Source organism: Mirounga angustirostris, unplaced genomic scaffold (assembly GCF_029215605.1).
Source record: "Mirounga angustirostris isolate CCGP_5_RB_7025 unplaced genomic scaffold, mMirAng1.0.hap1 SCAF_2, whole genome shotgun sequence".
NCBI lineage: Eukaryota > Metazoa > Chordata > Mammalia > Carnivora > Phocidae > Mirounga > Mirounga angustirostris.
In genome coordinates, this window is record NW_026991710.1 from 174,970,270 (window position 1) to 174,990,562 (window position 20,293).

The 20,293-nt window shown below is 43.4% G+C and overlaps 1 protein-coding gene and 1 long non-coding RNA gene across 2 annotated transcripts; one reads left to right on the forward strand and one right to left on the reverse strand.

The window, feature by feature from the left end:
• Positions 1 to 414: 414 nt before the first annotated feature.
• On the reverse strand, positions 415 to 18,640 carry LOC123847906 (uncharacterized). The gene is made up of 6 exons (XR_010409705.1): positions 15,737 to 18,640; positions 10,937 to 11,450; positions 10,336 to 10,461; positions 9,809 to 9,920; positions 7,798 to 8,252; positions 415 to 4,768 (listed from the first exon to the last, which is right to left on the reverse strand). It is a non-coding gene; the product is annotated as an uncharacterized LOC123847906 (long non-coding RNA).
• On the forward strand, positions 4,581 to 11,729 carry MBOAT4 (membrane bound O-acyltransferase domain containing 4). Its single transcript, XM_045879771.3, has 3 exons — positions 4,581 to 4,699; positions 7,881 to 8,105; positions 10,520 to 11,729. Exons 1-3 carry the CDS (start codon positions 4,581 to 4,583, stop codon positions 11,481 to 11,483), a joined length of 1,308 nt encoding a protein of 435 aa, XP_045735727.1. The 3' UTR covers positions 11,484 to 11,729.
• Positions 18,641 to 20,293: the final 1,653 nt, after the last annotated feature.

Consider the following 20,293-nt stretch of genomic DNA (forward strand, 5'->3'; position numbering starts at 1 on the left):
ATATAATTCACCGGCAAGACTTTGCCACCTCTCCAATGTAAGCTCAGCCGCGGTCTCTCCTGGGTAGTCAGCTCCCTCCACCCTTGACCTCTAAAGTCACACCCCCATCCCTGCCCTCCACCCCCCATCCAAGCCATTCTCCTGCAGCCAAAATCATCCTTTAAAAACCAATCCAGTTATTTTACTTCCCATTCTTTATAAAATCCAAACTCCTAAACTCCTTTCCATCGACTACTTCTGGGCTAGATCCAGCCCCTGCCTACTTCTCTCTTCCTTATTGTCGTGTTCCTCCTCCTCTTTCTCCGATCACACTTTCATCCTCCATGAAGCCAAGCTGACTCTCTGCCCCAGAGCGCTTCCACCTGCCCTGCTCCCTGCCCTGCCCTCCCCTCCCCCCCCTCCCCGCGGGTTCAAGTCTCAGATGTCCCATCGTCCGTGTATTAGTCAGGGTTCACCAGAGAAACAGAACCACTAGGAGACATAAATTAAGAGGTTTATTGCCAGGAATTGGCTTACCTGATTGTGGGGGCTGGCTAGGCAAGTCAGAAGTCTGTAGGGCAGGCTGGAACTCTCATGCATGCAGTGAAGCTGCTGTCTATATAGGTGGAATATCTTCAGGAAAGCTCCAGCTTTGCTCTTAAAGCCTTTTAACTGATTGGATCAGCCCCACCCAGATTATCTAGGATAATCTCCCTTCTTTAAAGTCAACTGGTTATAGACTTTAATCACACCTATAAAATACCTTCAAAACATTACTTAGATTGGTGTTTGATTGAATGGCTGGGAACCGTGGCCTAGCTAAATTGATACAAAAAACTAACCATCACACTCAGAGAAACCTCTGACCACCCAATCAGAAATAGGTCATTTTTGCTGTATTTTTGGTTTTCTCCATCGGATAAGAAGAGGATCCCTCATTCAGGTACCTGGTTGGCTCAGTCGAGAGTACGTGACTCTTGATCTTGGGGTTGTTTACTTAAGAAAAAAGGGACCATCCAGCAGCTGTAATTTTTTATCTTACTATCTCCCCAAAGACTAAGTTCCAGGGGCGCCTGGGTGGCTCAGTCGTTAAGCGTCTGCCTTCGGCTCGGGTCATGATCCCAGGGTCCTGGGATCGGACCCGTCGGGCTCCCTGCTCAGCAGGAAGCCTGCTTCTCGCTCTCCCACTCCTCCTGCTTGTGTTCCCTCTCTTGCTGTGTCTCTCTCTGTCAAATAAATAAAATCTTTAAAAAAAAAAAAAGACTAAGTTCCATGAAAGTAGTCACATGAATTTGTCCCCACTCTTTACTCAATACTGACCACAGTACCTGACACATAGTTGATACTCAAAAAGAATTATTGAATAAAGATATGGATGAATTGAGAACATTCTTTTGTCCCCAAGCATATAAGCACTTACTCATTTTCAAGCAATTTCTGTCTAAATTAATTTGAAAGACTTCTAGGGCATGTGTATTAGACTTCTCCAGAGAAACACAAGCACGGGAGATCACACACACACACACACACATTTATTTTAGGAATTGGCTTATGTGATTATGGGGGCTGGAAAACCTGCAATTTGTACAAGTAGACCCATGGGCTGGAAATTCAGGGAAGAGTTGATGCTGCAGGCTCAAATCCAAAATCCACACACTGGAAACTCAGGGTTTCTCTGACCCAATCTGGAGGTAGAATTGCGGCTTCTTTAGGAAACCTCAGTCTTTGTTCTTAGGGACTTCAACTGATTGGAAGAGGTGCAGCCACATTTTGGATGGTAATCTGTTTTACTCTAAGTATTGATTTAAATGTTAATCTCATCTAAAAACAAAAACAAAAAAACTTCACAGCAACTACTAGATTGGTGTTTGACCAAACAACTGAGCAGTATAGCCTGAGTTGATACAATAATTAACCATCACAGCATGCTTATAAGAAGGACCATTTTATCAACATTAGGTACAGTGTCTAGTGCCTATAAGCTTTTTAGGGACCTACAAACTGTTTGAGACCTGAAAATAAAATGTACTGATTTCAGGGGCACCTGGGTGGCTCAGTAGGTTATGTGTCTGCCTTGGGCTCAGGTCATCATCCCAGGGTCCTGGGATTGAGCCCCAGAGTGCAGCTCCCTGCTCAGTGGGAAGTCTGCTTCCCCCTCTCCCTCTGCCCCTCCCCACTGCACACATGCACACACTCTAATAAAATCTTTTTAAAAAATGTACTGATTCCAGGGTGCCTGGGTGGCTCAGTTGGTTAAGCGACTGCCTTCGGCTCAGGTCATGATCCTGGTGTCCCGGGATCGAGTCCCGCATCGGGCTCCCTGCTCAGCAGGGAGTCTGCTTCTCCCTCTGACCCTCCCCCCTCTCATGTGCTCTCTCTCTCATTCTCGCTCTCTCAAATGAATAAATAAAAAAATAAAATCTTTAAAAAAACCCCCCAAAACCCAAAAATCTTTAAAAAAAAAATTTAAAAAAAAGTACAGATTCCAAAACAAAAAGTACAAGTAGGAATTAATAAATTCCTGCTTGTGCCCTCTCTCTCTGACAAATAAATAAATTTTTAAATTTTTAAAAATTAAAAAATATTTAATTCAAAGACAAAAAGCATAACTTTGGTTTTTTTTATTTTTTAAGATTTTATTTATTTATTTGACACAGAGAGAGAGCACAAGCAGGGGGAGTGGCAGGCTCCCCACTGAGCAAGGAGCCAGATGTGGGACTCTATCCCAGGACCCTGGGATCATGACCTGAGCCAAAGGCAGACACTTAAGACTGAGCCACCCAGGTGCCCCAAAGCATAACTTTTTTCCCTAACAAATTAACTGCAACTCAATTCCTCTGTACCTAACAGTTAAATTTAATGAGGGATGTGATTACATTTTAATATGTTCAATATTGTGTGAGCTTATTCATTGTTCTACTGTTCATCTAGATCTTTGTACCACCTGTGTGGCCTGAAATAAGCTGTCCATCTGTTTGGAAACCTCCTTCCAGAGCCAATTTAAGCACTGCAGATAATTGCTTTTTTATTTACCCACTACAGGATACCCATGGTATACTGCACCTGTCATTCTTTGATGAAAGTATTCATTGCCATTTCCATCTCCCTTGTAGATTGAAAGCTGCTTGAAGGCAGGGGCCATGTCTTATTGATCTTTATATTCCTAGTGCTTGGCACCAGTCTATCATAAAATGGTAGCCCAATAATGCTACCATTTTTATTGTTATCCAACTGTTTTACTTTCAACTACATTTAACAACCAGCTTTAGGCTCCATGCCTTTCCATACTTTATCTAATCCTCATAACCATTCTGTTGAGACGGGCATTATTATATCTGATTTTTTTTATCAAGGAGCTCAGTCTCCAAGAGAAGGGATTTAGCTCAGAGTCCCCTAGTTAATAAGAGATTCTCTCTCTGCTTTTTCTTCTTTGCAGAGCTCTCTCTCACTAAGAGATGGTCCTTGTCCTTAGGACGCTTTTGTATCAGGCTCTACTCTCCTGTCCTTTTTAAAAAGATTTTATTTATTTATTTGACAGAGAGAGAGACAGCGAGAGCAGGAACACAAGCAGGGGGAATGGGAGAGGGAGAAGCAGGCTTCTTGCCGAGCAGGGAACCCGATGTGGGACTCGATCCCAGGACCCTGGGATCATGACCTGAGCCGAAGGCAGATGCTTAACGACTAAGCCACCCACGCGCCCTCTCCTGTCCTTTATCTAAGGCTGCTTGCTCTTGCATGTGTCTTCAAAGATGAAAAATGGCCAGTCAGGTACATCGCTGTAATACTCTGGGCTCAGTAGATGGACTCTACCAGCCAAGAGATGACCTGTTCTTTTCTTGCTTCTAGGCAGTGTCTCTTGTATTTCTTGTCCACACTCCGAAGAAAAGCTTCTCCTTAAATGTTCTTCTCTACACTTCACTTCCTTAAAACCTTATAAAGTTTAACAGGTATTTACTGATTACATAGCATACGCCCAACACTGTTCTATGTGCAGGGGGATACAGCAATAAACAAAACAAAGTTCCTCCCTTGTAGAGCTCACATTGTAGCAGGGGACAGACAATAAACTAATTGAAAAATAGAGAAGAGGTGGTGATAGGTACTATGAAAAAAAAAAGAGAGAAAGAAATAGCATAAGGAAGACAGCAGTGGTTGGGAGAAGGAATCTTCCTGCTCTTTGAGAACCTGCTTCCCTTTCTCATGCTCATGTCCTCGCTCACCCTCCCCAGCTGGCTGGTTATCTGTCCACAACTGGAAAATGAGATTTTTCATTAACTTAGTGAAGAAAATATGACAGTCAGATGACTGGAAAGGCAAATAATGCAGTATGTAAACTAATCGAAATGAGAACTTCTGAAAGCAATGTTTTCCGTACATTCTTAATAGAACACCAGAATGTGTTTTGGTTTCTATAGCGCAGTTCCCTTTATCAGAAAGCCAACTTTTATGCAGCTTCTGGCTGGTGCTTTTGTTTGCTCTTTACTCACCCAGGCCTTCCTGAGCCATATAAAAAGTTCAAAGAGAGCCCGGTTGAGGCATCTCTTACAGGAAGGCACCAGTTAAGGACTCTAGAAAGAACAGTGTCTTTGTTCCAGTTCACAATGGATTGGCTTCAGGGGTTCTTCCTCCATCCTGTATCACTTTATCAAGGGGCTGCTTTTCCTTTTGCACTTCTGTTTAATTATCTCTGCGTCATGGATTCATTTTCCACCCATGCCAGGTAGGTTTAAGGGCTCATTTTGCTCTTACATCTATGAATACCATAGTAGGTCAAAAAGCATGGATCGGCCTGTAGACATGAAGATTAAATAATTAATTATACGGTTGTTTTTAAGTGATTATCACTACCACTGATTATTGATTGTTTGGTCATGAGTATCTTTTTTTTTTTTTTTTTTAAAGATTTTATTTATTTATTTGACAGAGAGAGAGACAGCGAGAGCAGGAACACAAGCAGGGGGAATGGGAGAGGGAGAAGCAGGCTTCTTGCCGAGCAGGGAACCCGATGTGGGACTCGATCCCAGGACCCTGGGATCATGACCTGAGCTGAAGGCAGACGCTTAACGACTGAGCCACCCAGGCGCCCTGGTCATGAGTATCTCTAATAGAGTGAAATGAGACTGGAAATTGACATCATGACTCCATTGACTCAAAGTTTCCCATTAAATGGGAAAAGGATAAAAATAAACTCTGGGGAGAGATAGCTGTTGAGATGGTACAGGAATTCCCCAATCAGATATATCTGTACCCCCACCATATGTCCTACATGTTCTTGAACAGTCTTAATTTCATGGAATTTTATCATTTTCAATAAAATTAAATTTTGTTAAATATATAACTGATTTTTAAAATGCCTTGTATGGTTTCTCAGAGAAATGGAATTAAGTCAAAGCAAATTATGTTAGATTAGCTATGTCTCAATCTAGGGTTTAAAATATTGTCACTAGAGATTTGACAACTTGATTGAAATGATTTTAGATCTAGCTAGTAGATTCTATACACGAGAGACAGTCCTTGTTTTTTGTTTTAAAGATTTATTTTATTGAGGTGCCTGGGTGGCTCAGTCGTTAAGCGTCTGCCTTCGGCTCAGGTCATGATCCCAGGGTCCTGGGATCGAGCCCTGCATCGGGCTCCCTGCTCGGGGGGAAGCCTGCTTCTCCCTCTCCCTCTCCCCCTGCTTGTGTTCCATCTCTTGCTGTGTGTCTCTCTCTGTCAAATAAATAAATAAAATCTTTAAAAAAATCTTTTTTATTTATTTGAGAGAGAGAGAGAGAGCAGGGGGGAGGTGCAGAGGGAGAAGGAGAGAGAAAAACAAGCAGACTCCGTGCTGAGCTCGGAGACTGACATGGGGCTTGATCTCAAAACCCTGAGATCAGACCTGAGCCGAAACCAAGAGTCGAACGCTTAACCAAGTGAGCCACCCAGACCCCTTGAAATAGTCCCTGTTTTTAAAGAAGTTTGTGGAATATCCTTTTGTAAAATGAAAATCCGTTGCCAGAGCGCTACCTCCTAATAGTTCACTTATTTTAGAAATTAAGATTTTTATACACTGAGGATTTTTAAGTAAAATCCAGCTGTATCTAATTATCAGTTAGAATTTCTGAGTTTGACTGAACTGTGGTATGTTATTACACGTTCACAACTGGTTGATGGCCCTTACCTTCATTTAGGAGATGGGGCAGTGGGGGGAAGGGGGGTGTTGTAAAAAAGTTTCCTATTGAGAAAGAATCACAAATAATAAAGCAAAACAAGTGCAAAAACAAAGGTTAATTCCCATCGGGGTAAGATTGTTGGCTTTGGAGACAGCCTGGTGGGTCCTGGGTCCCTCCCTTCCTGAGTTGTCCTTGTGTATGTGAATAGGTTCTCTCCAAGTTAATCCATGAAATGGAAATAATAATGCCTATCTCATGGGGTTATTTTAAGGATTACATAAAGGTATTTCTTATACAGGGATTATTAGCACAATGCCTAGAATAAAATAAGCACTCCGTATATCAAGTATCCTGTGTTGTACATGTGTAGACATTTTAATGTTGACAAAGCCTTAGGGCAGTTGCCACTTTAGGCTTCACTGTGTAAGGAATCCGTGTTCCCCTCATTTTTCCACAGCAAGGAGGTAAAGTCTTGGGCCACAGTGTTAATTGGGGTGGGTTAGGTCAAAGAGAAGCACAGGAATGGCCCAGGCCTTGTGTGATAGAGCTTCTCACACTGGGGCACCTACCAGTTGCTCCCCAGAAAGACTCTCTCACCCATATGTGGATGTCACTGTGCCACAGGGCCAGGATATGTCCCCTCTGATGGTCAAGAAAACACAGGCCGCTTTGACTCTATTTTCCTATCTGAGGAGTCAGTACCTATTTTCACACCTCTCCATTCAGATTTATTAATTTGGCACCAATTAAAACAAACAGGGGCACCCGGCTGACCCCTTTGGGAAAGCATGTGACTCTGGATCATGGGGTCATGAGTTCAAGTGGAAAGAAGAACTGAGTCCTTGTCATGTGAAATTTCCCAGGTCTCTGCACATCCTCAGGGCATCTGACAGCTTCCAAGAGAGGTAGTTTCCACAAACCACTGATGTGGGTCTTTAACAACATGAAAAAAACCACCAACTCCTAAGATCTGAAAGTGCAGTCGAGAGGATTAAGAGCACATATAAAGATTTTCTAATTGAGTTTTCAAACACTTAGAGAGAGAGACGGAATCCCCTTTCCCACTGTCTCTGGAATGGTTCAGGGCAGTGCAACCCAGCGAAAAGGAAAGAGGCTCATCTCGATGAGGCGATGTCTAGAGAGCTCTCCTAGATCCTTGACACTAGGTTTACAACACTTTTCATTCAGGCAGCAAGCCACTAGATTTTTAAGATGTCCCCACCAGGAAACCTCTGGAGCTATCACCCACAGGATTGTCAGAGGTGTTGTTCCCACTTGAGTGATGGACATCAAAGAGAGGTTCCCAGGATCACTAAGGTAGGAATCAAAATTCATCTCCTGAGGGGCCCCTGGGTGGCTCAGTCGGTCAAGTATCTGCTTTCGACTCAGGTGGTGATCCCGGGGTCCTGGGATCGAGCCCAGCATCGGGCTCCCTGCTCAGCGATGAGTCTGTTTCTCCCTCTGCCCTTGCTCCTCCCCCCTACTCATGCTCTCTCTCTCTGTGTCAAATAAATAAATAAGATCTTTTTTTAAAAGTTGTTTCCTGAGATAGTCGTTTTCAAATGGACTCTGGCTTTTTCTCCCTCGGTTCTTTCCTTCAGAAAAACAAAAGGAAGACTTTGGGGTGATTACGGTATGGCTTCTTCAGGTGGTACATGGGGTTTACCTCCATTGGGTTATCCAGAATGACATCTGAAGTGACTCCTTTGTCACACCAATTCAGTCTCACACTTGTCCTTTCTCTTTTAGGTATCTCTTTCTCCTGGCTGGAGGGGGGGCCCTGGCCTTGGCCGCCATGGGTTCCTTCGCTGTGCTTGTCCTCATCCCCGCTCTGTGGGCCGTGGTTCTGATTTCCTGGCTTGGCCCACGGGATGTCCACAGGTGGGCTTTCTTCTTTCAGATGAGCTGGCAGACTCTGTGTCACCTGGGGCTGCACTATACGGAATACTATCTGCAAGAACGTGCTTCCACGAGGTAAAGCTACCTATTCACTTGGCTGTACTAAAGCAGCCAAGGCTTTGCTTGCACCATGGTGGAAGTGAGTTTGAATCCGAATTCTTGCACATTGGAGCAGTGTGACCTTAAGCAAGTCATTTAACCTCTCAGCCTCAGTTTTTTTTCCTAAAAAAAAAACAAAACCAGTGTGTGGGTATGTGTATATGTATATGTGTGTGTATAAGAATACCAGTCTTATAAGACTCTTAAGTTTGAGATAATTAATATAAATGTAATTATATGACTATAAATAACAACCATGTGTTGCCCATGTCACACAGTGCCTGGCACTTTGCTGTATTTATCACTGTGCTTGAAAAGGGCATTGAACCAGGAGCCTCAGGGCCCACAGATGAGGTCTGCCTAGAAGTGACTAAGCACAGTTTGCTCAACTCAGAGTGGGTGGTTTAGACACACAGCCAGTATCCTCTCCTCCCCTTCAGCAGGACCGGGAAGGTAAAAATCCACTGTAAACCTTCTCTGCCTTCCTATGGAAGCTGCTACGCAAGGGTTTTGCTTTCACTGAGACTCAGCTGTTTCCTCCTCCCAGAAGGGTAGTTACCCAGTCTAGGAAACAGAATCAGGCACTAATTACAGTCTAGAGAAGTGTTTTCATGAGTCAGTGAGATCACCCAGATTAGGGGAGAACAGGTATCTCTGCAATCTTGAGGCCTGTGGTCCCTGGCTTCCTCTGTTACCACAATTGGTGTGGGTCTGTGGTCACTCAGAGAACAGGGGCTGTGACCTGTCGAGGCGGGTCCCCTCTCTGATTCTAGTTTGCCATTGGTTCACTCATTCTGCCATCCCTGCCACACCCAGAATCCTTTTCTTTATCCTCACTGTGTTCACCAAAGGCTTTAGGGTTTGCTTCTTGGAAGAAGAGGCAAGATGGCAGGCGGTAGGGGGCGGGGAGTACTGACTGGGGTGTGGTGAATTAGGATTTCATTAAGAAGCTGGGACTTGAGGGCGCCTGGGTGGCTCAGTTGGTTAAGCGACTGCCTTCGGCTCAGGTCATGATCCTGGAGTCCCGGGATCGAGTCCCGCATCGGGCTCCCTGCTCGGCAGGGAGTCTGCTTCTCCCTCTGACCCTCCTCCCTCTCATGCTCTCTGTCTCTCATTCTCTCTCTCTCAAATAAATAAATAAAATCTTTAAAAAAAAAAAAAAAAAAAAAAAGAAGCTGGGACTTGATAGGGGCTGAAGGAGCAAGCTGAACAGGATCTGGTCAATGGGAAGAAGGCTGAGCCAGAGCTGAAATGGGAAGATGTAGTAGTTTGCTCTGACTGTCATAACAAAGTACCAAAGATGAGGTGGCTCACACAACAGATATTTACTTCCTCTGGAGGCTGGAAGTTCAAGATCAAGGTGTTGGCAGGTTCAGCTTCTTCCGAGGCCTCTCTCCTTGGCTTGTAGATGGTTGTCTTTCCCTGTGTCCTCACCTGGTCTTCCCTGTGTGTGTGTCTGTGTCCTAATCTCCTCTTCTTATAAGGACGACAGTCATACTGGATTAGGGTTCACCCCAGTGACCTCATTTTAACTTAATCACCCTATCTCCAAATACAGTCACATTCTGAGGTACTGGGGGTTAGGGCTTCAATGTATGAAATTGGGAGGAAACACATTCGGGCCACAACAGCAGGTGTACGAACAGGGGTTGGTGGTATTTGGAGGCTACTTTGCTTACTGTTTGGTTAAGTCAGGTGAGGAGGTCAGTTGTCCTTAAATCCTCAGACTCACGGATAGAAACTGTGGGCATGTGGGAAACACTGCCATTTTCTCTCCATAGGACAGCGTTCCTGATTGTAGAGAACATATAATTTTCATTAATCTTCTCCATAATAATCTTGCCAGCAGGATCTCTTCTACCTTGTGACACTGAGGCAGGAGCAGTTCAGGTGATTGGTTAAGAACACACCTCAAATTGCTAATGACTCAGTGCACACCCTGAACCCCAAGCTTGACTCACCGTTCCTGAGCACAGATCCCAAAGCCTACAGAATCTTACTGACAGGGACCGGTTCATATTTAAAATCTTCGCCTTCCTATAGTCTCTTCAGTACTAAATTTTTGTTCCTTCCATGGCAAATTTCTCCCAGGTCCCTGATTCTAATCTATAGAAGCTGTTCTTAGAAATATCCTAACAATATTTCCCCCACAATATTCCTTGGCATTCTTTTAGTTGCCTCTCTAAGGATTCATTTCCCCACTTACCTTTTGATCCTGCCCAGAGTAGCCTGTGGTGTGAACTAATCCAAGAGTCTGTGGGGGCACAGCAGGGCAGGACATCGGTCTCCATTGTTCAGAGTGGCTGTTCGCTGTGGGGTCACGTGTGAGGGACTGGGATGGGATGAAATAAATACGGAGCATTTTCACATTTTAAATAAATCTCTTTCAGGTTCTGCATCACTCTTTCTTCCCTCATGCTCTTGACCCAGAGGGTCACATCCCTCTCTCTGGACATTTGTGAGGGAAAAGTGAAGGCACCATCAAGAGACATCAGGGAAAGAAGCTCGTTGTCTGAGCATCTGTGTAAGACACTGCCCTATTTCAGCTACTTGCTCTTTTTCCCTGCTCTCCTAGGAGGCCCCCTATGTTCCTTCCAGAAATTTCAGGCTCGTGTTCAAAGGCCCGGCAATTTGTGTCCCAGGCACTCTGTCTGGGCTCTGAGCTGGAGGGGTCTGCAGATCCTGGGCCTCGAGTGCCTAAAGGTGGTCTTGGGGAAGGTGGTGAGTGCAGGAGCAGGTCTGACTGACTGCGGGCAACTCCAGTGCATCCATGTCATGTGGTCCACAGCCGGGCTCTTCAAACTCACCTACTACTCCTGCTGGATCCTGGATGACGCCCTCCTCCATGCTGCGGGCTTTGGGCCGGGGTTTGGTCAGAGCCCTGGTGAGGAGGGATACATTCCTGATGGGGACATCTGGACCCTGGAAACAACCCACAGGATTTCCCTGTTCACGAGAAAATGGAACCAAAGCACAGCACAGTGGCTCAGACGCCTCGTATTCCAGCACGGCAGGGCCTGGCCCCTGCTGCAGACGTTCGCCTTCTCGGCCTGGTGGCATGGACTCCATCCAGGACAGGTGTTCGGTTTCCTCTGCTGGGCTCTGATGGTGGAGGCTGATTACCTGATTCATACCTTTGCCCGCTTGTTTGTCAGATCCTGGCCGATGCAACTGCTCTATAGGACCCTCACCTGGGCCCACACCCAGCTCATCATTGCTTATATAATGCTGGCCGTGGAGGCCAGGAGCCTCTCCTCTCTCTGGCTGCTGTGTAATTCTTACAACAGTGTCTTCCCCCTCGTGTATTGTATTTTGCTTTTTCTGTTAGGAAAGAGAAAGCACACATTTAACTGATATCTTTCCCCAGCCTTCATCTTATACATCCATGAAACAGAGTTTAGAAAATGCCAGATGGTGTGTTGATGATGGCTATGCTTGAACTTTTCCATACTAGAAGTTTTTTTTTTTCAAGTATTGGATGTATATATCTGATGTCTGCCATAGAAATTTGTGTATCTACTTTCACAAACTATTACACTCGTATTGAAGATTCAAAAAAAAAAAAGACAAAGACAAAGACATGGTTTCTTCCCTTAGGACTTATAGTTTAGGCGGAAGCAAAGTAAGGTGATAGGTAAAAAGCATAAGGTACTGCCAAGCAAATGGCAAATGGTAAACACATGGACATCCAAACACTGAGTCTCCAACATGTCCACTTGGGATCCTGGACTGTGAGTTTAGCAAGACAAAAACAAAAAAAACAAAAACCTAAACCGGGGCGTGTGGCTGGCTCACTCAGGAGAGCATGTAACTCTTGATCCTGGGGTCGTGAGTTCTAGCCCCATGTTGGGTGTAGAGATGACTTAAAAAAAAAACCTCTAGGGGCGCCTGGGTGGCTCAGTCATTAAGTGTCTGCCTTCAGCTCAGGTCATAATCCCGGGGTCCTGGGATTGAGCCCTGCAATGGGCTCACTACTCAGCAGGAAGCCTGTTTCTCCCTCTCCCACTCCCCCTGCTTGTGTTCCCTCTCTTGCTGTGTCTCTCTCTGTCAAATAAATAAAATCTTAAAAAAAAAAAAAAAAACCTCTAAATCAAATTATTGTATTGGTTTGCTGCATGAACTGGAGACTCATCCTCATCTACAGGTAATTTGAAAATTTTGGTCTCAAAATGGAAAAGCTGCTATTATCTCCAAATATGTCAATAAACTGAAAATCTGGCTGACCTGTGATAACCACTTACATAATAGTTAAGCACAAAACCGATCCATGAGATATATCACACAAAGAGGCCAAAAACAAGAAGTAAGCCCTATTTTAGTACGACGTTGAGGGTCTGGTTCCCTTTTCTTGGCATAGCCTAAATAACTCTGTTTCTTCCTCTGTGAGGGCCCCAAGAGAAAGCTGTGAAGACCTCTGAGTGGTAGCGAAGCCGTGTCATCTCATGGTTGCTGTCACAGTGCCTCTGCCAACCTCCCAGCTGGTCACATAATTCGTTTCTCTCTCTCTCTGTTTTTAAAGATTTTATTTATTTGACAGAGAGAGAGAACACAAGCAGGAGGAGTGGGAGAGGGAGAAGCAGGCTTCCCGCCGAGCAGGGAGCCCAATGTGGGACTCAATCCCAGGACCCTGGGATCATGACCCGAGCCGGAGGCAGAAGCTCAACCCACTGAGCCACCCAGGCGCCCCATAATTAGAGGTTTTCTTTAAATTAACTTTAGTTCAGCTTACTTTTAAAACTTACCCTCTGAGCAATGGCATTGCTTAAAATTGAGTTTAGTGGATTAACTATATTTCACTATCACACCCACTAAAAGAAACATGTACAAAATGTTTCTTTGTGTCCCACTTAAAATCATCCGCTTACCCCATCTATCCCACTGCAGGAAGCATGGTATGAGCATCGAATCTTCCAAAACCAGCCATCTGCATGTTTAGAAATATATAATGTTTAGAAATATTTAGAAAAATATAATATATAAAAATATAATTCCAAAATATAAAATTGCAAGTGGGCTTCTAATCTTTAAAAGTTGACAAAGATAATACTAAGAAGTGATGGATCACTTAGAAAGTTATGTCAATATCACTCCCTGAGCTGTTTGTTTCCCTTCATGTCAATCTTCACACACAGAACATACCACAGCAAGCAGTGAGGGCCTTGAATAGGTGGTATGAATTTGTAGTGGCCTTAACTGGCCTGATTCTGGACTTTCTCTCTCCACACTCAATAGCCCAGAGGAGACAATGTGGACAAACGGGGCTTTCCAGGGTTGGCGATAGTCAAGGGGAAACAGCCAATAGCCAAGGGGGTGGTAAAGTACTCTAAGACTATTACAAGCAAGTCACTGGAAGGACCATCCTTAGAATCCAATCCAGAAGGGCAAGTGGGATGGCGGTGGTGGTGTTATGGGAGGAAAGATAACAATCATCACAGCATTACTGATCATTAAAAAATGGTCAGCATTAGGAGAATGATTAAGCAAATTACAATGGACTGTGATAGAGCTATTAAAAATCAATGCTTGGGGGCACCTGCGTGGCTCAGTCAGTTAAGCGTCTGACTTTGGCTCAGGTCATGAGCTCAGGGTCCTGGGATAGAGCCTCGCCTTGGGCTCAACACTCAGCGGGGAGTCTGCTTCTCCCTCTGCCCCCCTCCCACTCATGCTCTCTCTCTAATAAATAAGATCTTTTTTAAAAAAAAAATGAGTACTTGTATAGAGGCTTCTGAGAAGCTAGCCACGTGGCTGTATGTGTTCTGTTTATGAAAATCCTTCAAACTGTACACTTACGTGTTAATTCTCCTAATGCTGACCATTTTTTAATGATAAATAATGCTGTGATGATTATATGATTAACTTATGTACAAGTTTCTGTATGTATATTACACTTCTGTAATTTTCTTACATGAATGCTTTTAATGGTTAGGAAAAGGCTTATGATAGAATGCTCAATTTTAAAAGTAGTTGGGTGCTGCCTGGATGGCTCAGTTGGTTAAGTGTCCAACTCTTGATTTGGGCTCGGGTCATGTTTTCAGAGTTGTGAGACTGAGAGCCCTGTGTCGGGCTCCACACTGGGCATGGAGCCTGCTTAAGATTCTCTTCCTTTGCCTCTGCTCCTAGCCCCCTCCCTTTATAAAAAAAATTAAAAAAATAAAAAGTTGGTTAATAAAGTCAAACAAAGTGCAATTTGGTCTCTAAATCTATCTCCCCGTTGATGGCCAGGGGTAATTTCTGCTCCTCTGGTTAAAACCAGGACATGTACTTCCTTCCCTTTCTATTTGCATCCTATAAAAGTGTTCCATTTATACTGGACAGTATAAAGAACATGTGATTTGAAAGAATTAATCTAAGGAAAAAAGTCACAGCCAGAGATGTAGACCCAGGAGCCATCTGTCTACACAGAGAAGATCCCGGATCCAAGAGCAGAGAACAGAGAATGTATCTTCTTTCAATCCTCATTTCCTTTGTTAGGACTTAATTTCTGAGTTCCTGACTCCTGCCCCCACTGCTTCCTCAACAATTGCCAACTTTAGTTTCCCTTTTCTTCAGTTACTGATTGTCACTCTCCAGACCCTGCCCATTGACACATTCCCTTTGACACATGATGGATAGCACCTGCTTATTCACCTCTCTCATTTTTTTTTTGAGGGAGAGAGTGCACGTGCGCATGCACCATGCGTGGTGGGGGAGGGGCAGAGGGAGAGGGAGAGAGAGAATCTTAAGCGGGCTCCACACCCAGCACTAAGCCCGATGGGAGGCTCTATGTCATGACCCTGAGATCATGACCTGAGCCGAAATCAAGAGTTTAACCAACTGAGACACCCAGGCACCCTTTGGCATCCTATCTTTTATCAGCCAAATTACTCTGAAGAATTTGGTAGGAGCCTTTACAGACACCCCCATGAGTCCTCATCCAGTTGTTGGAAAATATCATTGTGTGAGATTCTGTTGATTCAGAGAGCCCTAAAAACGGGATAAGCCATGATAACCAAAAAGCTCAGAATGCTGGCAAAACTTAATTAGAAAAAATTTAACACAAAGCTACAAAATTTGCCTTCCTAAGAGGACTCAGGAACTGTAGATGCCATCATTTGTCTATTGAAATGGCATTGCCTAGGAAGTGTTCCATGAAAACTTCAGTCCACCTTTCAATCTATTATTTTGGGTAAGGTAGGCTCACAGGGCACCCCCTGGTGCACATGCACCACTCACCTATGTTGGCCTCCTTACAAATCTGTTGGTAGCTGCCATAACCAATAGGCAGCAAGTGGCTCTCAATGGGTAACTCCGATTTAGCGATCCATCCCAATTGTTAAAATTCTCCAAAGGAGACTATCCAATCTTGTTTTTTTTCTATCCATGTAGTTGTTTTTTTTTTTTTTCTGTCCATATAGTTTTTATAAAGCAGGCCATAGGGAGACTTCACTGACAAACGTCCACACAATTAGTTCATCAATCCTTGATTCATCAATTCCATGAGAACATGGAAAAGGAGGCCCAGATGGAGAGTTTTGAGGAGTTTGTCCTAGCATACATTCGTAGATATTTCAAACCAGAAAAGTACCAAGAGAGCCAAGTTCTATCTCTGCCCAAAGGATGCTACTCACTTGACTGATCTCTTGCATCAATGAACGCTCTCTCAGGTCACCTGAGCCGCTCTGGCAGCCAGCCTGCCGAGCCTGGGCGAAGAGGAAGGGATAAAACAATGAGAAGCAGGTTGATGGTGAAGCAGGTTCAGTAGGTGTGAAAGAACAGATTTGACCACCGTATTCATACAAGCACTATGGAGACCAACAGATTATGAGCATTACAGTGACCAATTGCTATAAAAGAATAAAGCAATCACTAGTAACAATCCTGATTAAAATGCCAAGTATTAGACTGTAGATTCATGTCACTTCCAACAGGTTCTTCTCTACATGTTTTAACATAGCAGATGGTGCAGGAAACTTGGCTCCCTGTAATCCCAGGGTTCAGCACTGAGAGGTGGAGGGTTAGTAGTTATATTTTATGTGAACCTTGTCAACTACACCTATTTCCAAAACAATAAAAATGTGCAAGAAATTGAACAGACTTCTCACAAAAAAAACAGGTACTTCACTCTTTGGCTATTATAAATAATGCTATTATGAACATTTGTGTGCAATTTTTTGTGTAGATCTAAGTTTTCAATTCTCTTAGGTATATATGTATGAGCAGAATTGCTGGGTCATATGGTAACTATGTTTAACTTTTTGAGTAACTGTCAAACTGTTTTCCACATCAGCTGTACATTTTACATTCTCACTCCAATGTATGAGGATTCCAGTTTCTCCACATCCTTGTCAACACTTGTTATATCTGCCTTTTTCATTCTAGCCATTCTAGTGGGTTTGAAATAGTATCTCATTTTTTTTTTAAAGATTTTATTTATTTATTTGAGAGAGAGAGTGGGAGGTGGGTCAGAGGGAGAGAATCTTCAAGCAGACTCCCCGTTGAGCAGGGAGCCCGATGTGGGGCTCCAACCCACGACCCATGAGATCATGACTTGAACCAAAACCAAGAGCTGGATGCTCAACCAACGCCAAGCCACCCAGGCACCCCTCTCATTGTGGGTTTGATTTGCATTTCCCTAATGACTAACAGTGTTGACCACCTTTTCATATGATTGTTAGCATTTGTATCTTTTTTTGAGAGAAATGTCTATTCAGATGCTTTTGCCCATTTTAAAATTGGGTTATTTGGGTCTTTCTGCTGTTGAGTTGTTAAGAGTTATTTAAATATTTTGGATACTTGATCCTTATCAGATATATAATTTGCAAATATTTTCTTCAATTCTGTGGGTTGTAGTTTCACTTTCTTTTTTTTTTTTTTTAAAGATTTATTTATTTATTTGAGAGAGCGAGAATGAGAGAGAGTACATGAGAGGGGGGAGGGTCAGAGGGAGAAGCAGGCTCCTCGCCGAGCAGAGAGCCCGATGCGGGACTCGATCCCGGGACTCCAGGATCATGACCTGAGCCGAAGGCAGTCGCTTAACCAACTGAGCCACCCAGGTGCCCCTGTAGTTTCACTTTCTTGATGGTGTCCTTTGAAGCACAAAAGCTTTTAATTTTGATGAGCACAATTTGTATTTTTCCCTTGGTTGTTTGTTGCTTGTCATATCTATGAAACCATTGCCTAGTCCAAGGTCATGAAGATTTACACCTACGTAAATCTTAAACTTTTATAGTTTAGCTCTAACATTTAGGTCTATGATATATTTTGATTTAACTTTTGAAGATAGAATGAGGTAGGGGTCCAATTTCATTCCTTTGCATGTGTTTATCCAGTTGTCCCAGCACCCTTGCTAAAAAGACTACTCTTTCCCCTTTGAATTGTCTTGGCCCCTAAAGTTGATTTTTTTTTTTTTTTTTTTAAGTAAGAACCAGAAAAGGGCACTTGGGTGGCTCAGTTGGTTGAACGTCTATCTTCGGCTCAGGTCATCACATACCTTAATCCAGAGGTCAGGAAGTTTCCAATAACACCCACAAGTCAGGAAACCACTGCCAAAGTCACAAATTCCTTGCATCTGCTTAAAAGCAGTGGAATGCAGTCTTGTCAACCCTTGAGAAAACTCACATCTGCTTAAGCCTGCATACCACTGTTGGCAGAGGAAGAACATCTTTCGCTCTCCTCAGGTTTCCCAAAGCATGGTGAGTGTATTTTATTAGCAAAATATAGATTAAACACAGGACCCTGGAGGCAAGAGGATCTGGAAAATAGAGTTTCAAGACCCCTATAATAGAGGTGGTGGGAATGAATGCTGGTTATCACTGAACAATAAATATACAGCTTATCAACCAGTCATGGACAAATACTGCATGATTCCACTTTTTTTTTTTTTAAGATTTTACTTATTTGAGAGAAAGACTGGGAGAGAGAGAGAGAGAGAGAGAGAGAGAGCACACTAGCAGGGGGAGAGGCAGAGGGAGAAGCAGGCTCCTTGCTGAGCGGGGAGCCTAATGTGGGACTCTGATCCCAGGACCCTGGGATCGTGACCTGACCTGAAGGCGGACGCTTAACTGACTGAGCCACCAGGCACCCCTGCATGATTCCACTTATATGAGGTTCTAAAGTAGTCAAATTCATAGAGACAGAAAGCAAAATGGTGATTGCCAGTGGCTAGAAAAGAGGGGGAAACGAGGAGTTGCTACTGAGTGGGTATAGAGTTTCAGTTATGCAAGATGAAAAAGCTCTAGCAGTTGCTGTACAACCATGTGCATATAGCTAACAATACTATACTGCACGCTTAAAATTCATGAAGACAGTAAATCTCATTTTTTTTTTTTTTTTTTTTTACATCTATCCATCTTATAGAAAAATCATTCAAAGGGTTATTTTGCAGGGCGCCTGGGTGGCTCAGTCGTTAAGCGTCTGCCTTCGGCTCAGGTCATGATCCCAGCGTCCTGGGATCGAGCCCCACGTTGGGCTCCCTGCTCGGCGGGAAGCCTGCCTCTCCCTCTCCCACTCCCCCTGCTTGTGTTCCCTCTCTCTCTGTCAAATAAATAAATAAAATCTTAAAAAAAAAAAAAAGACTCACAGGTTAAAAAAAAAAAGGGTTATTTTGCCCTCTTTATATTCTACAACCAAAATAATATCACATAACCCCTGTTGCAGTCTTATGATATTTCTCATTCTTCTATTTTTTCCCAAGTGTCTGGGGAGATCTGGATCCACCCTATTTTTTTTTATTTTGTCATGGAGTGGGCATCAACTAAGAGTTTACCCTCACTTAGAATCTGCTTCAAAGGGGTGAACTATTTGGACCCTTTTTATAGCCTTGCCTGGGACAAAAACAATTGGTTTAATAATGACATTTATAATTTTATCATTTCATTTGAAATGGCTTCATATGCGGGCGCCTGGGTGGCTCAGTTGGTTAAGCGACTGCCTTCGGCTCAGGTCATGATCCTGGAGTCCCTGGATCGAGTCCCGCATCGGGCTCCCTGCTCAGCAGGGAGTCTGCTTCTCCCTCTGACCCTCCCCCCTCTCATGTGCTCTCTCTCATTCTCTCTCTCAAATAAATAAATAAAATCTTAAAAAAAAAATGGCTTCATATGCAACATTAGAAGTAAATTAGCATAATTGCCTCAAGAAATTGCAAGTAGTACATATTTGCAACAATGCAAAGTTTAATTTTCTGAAAAAGTTGCACACATATCTTACTTATAAAAAACAATGAACTGTCATCACTTTTTAAGACTGCTTTTGTTGTGGTAAAATATAACGTAAAAGTTACCATTTTCACCATTTTTAAGTGTACACTTCAGTGGTATTAAGAACATTCACATAGTGGTGGGACCATCACCACCATCCATCTCCAGAATGTTTCCATCATTCTAAATGAAAACCCTGTACTCACTAGATAGCAACTCCCCATTTCCCACCCCCCCAGTTCCTGGTAACCACTGTTCTATCTTTTGTCTCTGTGAATTTCCCTATTCCAGGTACTTCATATAATATTTGCCATTTGTCGGGCGCCTGGGTGGCTCAGATGGTTAAGCGTCTGCCTTCGGCTCAGGTCATGATCTCAGGGTCCTGGGATCGAGTCCCGCATCGGGTTCCCTGCTCAGTGCAAAGCCTGCTTCTCCCTCTCCCTCTGCCACTCCCTCTGCTTGTGCTCTTCTGTCTATCTCTCTGTCAAATAAATAAATAAAATCTAAAAAAAAATATTTGCCATTTGTGTCTGGCTTATTTCGCTGAGCATAATGTTGTCAAGGTTCATCCATGCTGTAGCATGCATTAGAAGTTCATCCTTTTTTAAAGTTGAACATTTGGGTTGTTTCCACCTTTCGACTACTGTGAACAGTGATACTATGAACGTTGGTGTAAAAAAAAAAATCTGTTTTGAGTTCCTCCTTTCAGTTCCTTTGGTCATATACCTAGAAGTGAATTTCTGGATCACATGGTAATTCTATGTTTAATTTTTGAGGAACTACCAATCCATTTTCCACAGTGGCTGTACCATTTCACATTCCCACCAACAGTGCACAAGCATTTCAATTTCTTCACATCCTTGTCAACACTTGTTTTTTTCTGGTGTTGTTTAAATATAATAGTCATTCTGGGGGTGCCTGACTGGCTCAGTTGGTAGAGCATGTGACTCTTAATCTCAGAGTTGTGAGTTCAAGCCCCATGTTGGGCAA

Bases quoted from the DNA above. Each gene is read 5' to 3' on its own strand.
- MBOAT4 (XM_045879771.3), top strand. From the start codon at position 4,581: ATGGATTGGCTTCAGGGGTTCTTCCTCCATCCTGTATCACTTTATCAA. The intron at 4,700-7,880 runs GTAGGTTTAAGG...TTTCTCTTTTAG, and splicing joins TCATTTTCCACCCATGCCAG to GTATCTCTTTCTCCTGGCTG. The intron at 8,106-10,519 runs GTAAAGCTACCT...AATCTCTTTCAG, and splicing joins CAAGAACGTGCTTCCACGAG to GTTCTGCATCACTCTTTCTT.